Here is a 6,000-nt window from a genome sequence, read left to right as displayed (position 1 = left end):
AAGAAAATCAAAAATTGAGTAATCGAGTCACATTATTAGAGCAGTCTTAAGCTAGTGAATAACAGTTGATGAAGTATCGGGTCAAGACGTTAGTAGACTTGACAAATATAAGAATTCTAGCAAGTAATTTTTTTATAATAAATAAAAAAATTCTATATAAATATTTTTGAATTGTACCAAAACCTAAGACAATTCTATCTGTCTGTGGCTCCAATTAATCATTAATGTTTAGGACGATTAATGATGCCTTCCTAGAAGAATCGATTAATAAAAATAAAAGAAAAGAAAAAAAATCTTAGTGTGTGGTTGAAATAATTAATTAATTAAATGAGGATGGAGATGTATAATGAAATGGAATTTAAATAAATTGGTTCTATTATTGTTAATGATGGTCGTCCCTTCTCATAGATGGACGAGGGTCGAATCTCTACGAAGCTGATGTAATGTCCTCTACGTAGTAGTTAATTGTAATTTTATGATTTATCTTCTCACAAATGATCGTAGAATCGATTATGTAGAGTTGCTGGAGTGACTAATTCCACTTTTATAAAGACTTCTCCCACTCTCTTAGGTTGATACAAAAAAGTGCTCGTATGAATCGACACAAGTATGTAAGACTATTCTCTACTAGATAAGGGTTTCATTTTCTTATTGAGTTTCTCTTCTTTGAATTCTTCCCTGTCTCTGGCTTGAACGTCAGACAGGTTTTGTCGAGGACAGTATTGGCTTCCCTTCTAACTCTTCTTGGCGGTTGCATCCTACCCTTTTGGTCGTCCATCAAGAGGAAAGTTCTATGCTTAGTCGCTGGTTAATCGCCGTTCTTAACGATCTTCATTGGAGTCGGGCATACTTTTTCACGGTCATCCCTCTCCGCCCTAGGTCAATGGTGGACATCCTTGGGTTCTTGTTGCTCAACCAAAACCTAAAGGCGGTCTAGTCACTTGTTGACCTAGTTGGCTATTGATCGATACGAGCTAACCCAATAAAGAAGAAGCATATGATCAGAGGTGACCCAACCTTTGTCTGACTTGTTTATAGCGGTCTGCCTAGAGTCCTCATGAAGTTTGCCTCATGAACGGATTGTTAGAATCTGAAACAACATGAGGCATCTAATTGTAAAGCAAATGCAGCGGAAAAAGATCAAGTTTTACCTCCTGCCATCGAGTCCGTAGACGATTACAAGGCTGCGGAAATTTGATACTTCTGGCCCTTTGTTCCACAAAAGTCATGGTGCAATTTGCTCTCGAAGAAGCCTTATGAAGCAGGGGTCAGGGACCAAATTAATCACATATATATATCTCTCTCCAAAATTATCTCTTTCCATTGTCAAGTATTTTGGAGAGATATGGAATCATGGGTGGTGACATGGAGTCATGGGTGGTGGGTAATTTTGAAACTTCCAATACATGGACCACTTGGTTGCTCCATGACCAATGGAGTCAAAATAACCAACACGGATCTCAACTGGATCATTTTGACATCATCTGTGAGAACTACGAGTTAAGACATTGAGATGAGAGACACTAGAAGAAGTCATGTAGAGTGAAAATTACTTTTGAAGAAAAAGATCAGATTGCCGTCTCGGATTCATGGCAACCATCCATGAATCAAGTTGAAAATAGACACAATTTGATTTTTCAACTGAGAAGGACCATCATCAACAATACTAGAACCAATTGATTTAAATTCCATTTCATTATACATCTACATCCCCATTAATTAATCAACTAATTAATTATATTAGCAAGACATACAAGAAGAGAATAACTAGTAAACTAGTAAATAATTTATAAGTACATTTATTTATTTCTCTTTATAAAACTCAAACTTTACCATCTTCAATAATTCATATGCACTAATTTTCCCCTCTTACAATAGCCATTAGCCAGTAAAACTGGCAAGTACTGCACTTGCAATTGCCTCACCTGCACTACTTGCACTTGCACTTGCAATTGCCTCACTTGCACTACTTGCACTTGCACTTGCAGCATCTGAACTACTCTTCTCGATCTCTTCAAGGATGACTGTCAACGAGACGATGAAGGCGAAATCCTCGTTGGGATTCACTGTTATTTCTAGTTTGTCCTTGCGATGCATCTGCAGCAGTATTAATTGAAAATTTGAGAAAGAAAAGAAAAACTTTATTCTATTTATATATGCATGTGTTTATGCATGCATATATATATATTCTTACTTGGGCTATGATTTCATCAGTTTCGCCAATACAAATGGTGCACTTCTTGCTTCGTGAGATTATCTTAAAGTCACAGGGGGCAGCTTCGTCGGTGTTGGTGGCCAAGAACACATCAAACTTGTCCTTCCACTGGAATACCTTGGTCCTTCGCACGCTGAACAGCAAATCGTTCGGGCTGGTGCTCTTTCCTCTGAACACACTCCACGTATCGTGCAAAGTAAGTGCCTGGAATTAACAAGAACCGATCGAGCGTGAGTATAATTTGAAGGGCGAGGTAATTAAAGTTTTGATGATGAAACCTCGTGCGTACGTACCTTCGGTTTCATGGTGAGGAGAGGGGTGCCGGCGGCGTCGAGGAGGAGGAGGCGGCTGCTCAAGGAGGAACCCTTCACCTTGAACACCACGTCGCCGTTGGTGTCCTCGACCTTGTAAAGGTCTTTCGAAGTGTCAGTTCTGGTGAGCGTTAAATTGACGGCGTACGGAACGGTGAACTGCCGCCGGTCGCCCACCAGCTCGGCAGGAACAACATGTCTCGCCGCCTTCCCGTCCGCCATGGCTGCTAGCTGCTAGCTACTGCACAAGCCTCCCTGAAGATTTTGTGATTCAGGATTAATTCTGTTGTGTTGTGCTGTGTGTGTGTGGTGTCCAGAGCTTGTTAAATAAATATCTCAACTTGAATGTGAATGTAGACACGATCCTTGGGCAGGAAGTCAAGTCAGAGTGTTTTTTTTTTTTGAAAATTCAACGGCGAGTTCGTCTTGGCTTCTTGTTTCCGTACTGCAGTAGGAGAGCGAGAGAAGAAGGCCGTAGCTTCTAGGAAAGAAGAAACAAAAATACATATTTCAAATTATTTTCAATTGATAAATAAAGCTTGGTTGGGCTAGGTACGGGCTAATTGGGCCGATGCCCAGGCCCAGCTTGGGTCCTAACTTGATCGTCACAAGTCATGTCGGGCATGGCCATAGGTTCGTGTAGTTGGCCTGGCTCGACTAGTTATCTAAATGGGTTCAGATGGTATCCGGAGTTACTTTCAAACACCTGGTTTCATTTCTTGATCGACCAACTACTTTCCTGAGCACTCCGACTTGCTAATATGTTCACCTAAGTATTTTGCTTTCATCCTACGACTTTCCACTTGGACTCAGGAGTTACAGTTCTCAGGATACTGCAGTATCCGCAAGCTATAATACTGTGGATGCTATAGTACCAATGAAGTTACAGTACTTGGGATACTACAGTACAAGTGGAGTTACAATGCTCAAAAAAGTCATTCAAAGTTTGTTCTCCTGAGCACTTGGTATTCATCCAGTGATTTTCCATTTGAACCCCCAAAACTCAGAAATTCAGCCTCAAACTCCGACAACTCCCAACGACCTAACAATCTGTCTATTAATAGGCCGACAATCTAATTGTATTGTCTAATGGTTGTCGCCTTTGACCCTCCAACAACTCGACAATGTCAGGCACTACATGAAGATTCCTTTCCGTTCTATATAAAGATTGATGGAGGTAAGTATAATAGGGATGATTTTCTTCTTATAAGCAAAGGCAACTCATTTCCGCTAAGCTCTCATTCTTTTTCTAGTTCTTCTTCTTCTCTTTGTCACGCATCTCTGCAACACATTCATTTTCTCCTATTGAACACTGACTTGAGTGTCAGAGTGGTCGTACCGATAGAATCGACCAACCCTAATATTCTTTGCATTCTCAGGCTACCGAATTTTAGGATTTACAAGAGGCAGATGTAGCTTTAGTAAAGGAGGAGCCTAAGTAAGCGAAAGGGACACCATTAAGTTCATAAAACATAAGTAATGCTGCTCTAGTTATCACCTAATCAATTTGGGCGCTGACCTAACCTTCATGGAGCCATGTTGGACACATTCTATGATGGTTCATGTTGGGCCAACTCAATATGTTACATAAATAGGCTAATTGGGCACGGGTAAATATGTTTGGTCTAATCAATCCGTCTTACCACATCTATCCTGAGCTATCTTCTTGTCATTCTTCAGTAAAAAGATGGAATCCGCCACCCCAGCAGCCCCACACGATCAGATCCACGATCATGTGTGAAGAGATAAATCGAAAAGTTACAGCTGGCCACTACGAGGAAGGCATTACATCGACGTCATCGAGATTCGACTTTTGTCCACTTCAGTAGATCTATCCCGTAGTAACCAACTCAACTATGCTTCGGGAACTATTTTCTTGTCATTCTTAGACGTAGTAGACTTAACTAATTAGATTAGATTGCCCCATCCACTCAACTCAAGATTCGCTTTGGTAGGCCAACTTGACCATTATTTCAATAAATTTGCTTAGCTAATTTATTTTATTTATCTACATTTTGATTGTTAAGTGATATTTAATCTTGTTAAAATATAAGTTAGATAAAATAAGATAATTTATTTTTTATAATATGACGTCGAACATAATAACAATTATTTTAAAAGTTCATTTTTATAGCCAAATTTCAGGGAAGATATCAAAAATCGCCAACAAAAGATAAGTCGTCTTTAGGTTTAACCAAATAAAATTGATTCAAACAAAAGATAATACCCTAGCAGCGCTAGGAACTAAATAAAAATGTAAATAGTCTCAAATCCTAAATGATATAAAAGATGAAAATAATCTTAATATAATGACAAAGATTGTTCAGAGCCTTCGAAAAAGTTTTAAACGATATTTTTTGAGTCTAAGACTGGGTCATTATGGGTTACATCAGGTAATTTCGATTTGATATCTTAAAGGTCTCGTGATTCAATTCGAATCAAAAGTTATGACTTCTCAAAACTCAAGTCCTCCTGCATCCCAAAGCCTTATAGGTTTGGAGCGTCGTCACCTTGCCACGGCCATGGTGGTCGCTAGATGTCTGCGTTTGACTAAACATGGCCGTGTCAAGGAATACGATTAGACCGTGTTCGATTTTAGACTTCTCTTCATTAGGTGGCCACAAGAGACATTGTCGTATCAGGGAACATGGTCAATTTGTGTTGATGTTGGAAATCTTAATTGCTACTCCGTTGCTACGTCATAATCTAAGTGTATGAATTTTGCTCGACTAATCCTGAATGTACACGGTCTTCTCCCTTGGTTCACTTATTAAGTAAATTCAGAGTATAATCTATACATACTTAGAAGTTAACCTTTAATCTATACATACTTAGAAGTCAACCTCTAAAATATTTGTATCGTTTGAAATTCAAACTTTGATTTCTTTTATTATTGCTCCTCGTAAAACAATTTGATCATTCCATGTAAAAGATGCTTGTCCATGCACTATTTATTTCCGCCTAGCTTGTTCAGTTCATGGGCGCATTCATGCATATCATCACCATGTTTAATAACTCAAAATCTAAGACAACACAATCTAAACTGAAAAAAAAACTCAAAATCCAAACAAGAATGAAGCATTGGCAAAAGAGAAATAGAGATAGAAAGGAAAAATTATCAGGTACCTGTGCTGTTGACTCTAAAGTTGTCAAACTACAATCTCTTTTATCATATTAACAGATTAATGATACAAAAACATGATTAGTGTGAAGGGAAAGTCTTTTATCCCAACATAGTGATGTTAATAGAATGCTGAGAACTAACACCAGAATGGTTTACTTTCAGCAAAAACCATTGACTTAGTCTGATAAATACTTCAAAAGGAAGAGAAACTTCGGCTGAACTAAAAAAAACACATAATTCAACCGTTTGGTTATTTTATTGCTTGGGATTTGCAACGTTTTTAAAAGCGTTGTCTTTTGATTTTTTTTAGCAGTAAATAAAAAATAATATATTTTGTAAATACAAAACCA

At 38.3% G+C, this 6,000-nt stretch overlaps 1 protein-coding gene across 1 annotated transcript; it reads right to left on the bottom strand.

Moving 5' to 3' along the window:
* Positions 1–1,783: 1,783 nt before the first annotated feature.
* LOC141847939 (protein LURP-one-related 10-like) lies at positions 1,784–2,806 on the bottom strand. The gene is made up of 3 exons (XM_074736048.1): positions 2,509–2,806; positions 2,195–2,419; positions 1,784–2,097 (listed from the first exon to the last, which is right to left on the bottom strand). Exons 1-3 carry the CDS (start codon positions 2,746–2,748, stop codon positions 1,882–1,884), a joined length of 681 nt encoding a protein of 226 aa, XP_074592149.1. The 5' UTR covers positions 2,749–2,806; the 3' UTR covers positions 1,784–1,881.
* Positions 2,807–6,000: the final 3,194 nt, after the last annotated feature.

Source organism: Curcuma longa, chromosome 16, assembly GCF_044706935.1.
Source record: "Curcuma longa cultivar G26 ecotype Majalengka, Jawa Barat chromosome 16, ITB_CL_G26_1.1, whole genome shotgun sequence".
Lineage (NCBI taxonomy): Eukaryota > Viridiplantae > Streptophyta > Magnoliopsida > Zingiberales > Zingiberaceae > Curcuma > Curcuma longa.
The sequence above is the reverse complement of the archived record's forward strand: the minus strand, read 5'-3'. Positions and strand labels throughout refer to the sequence as shown.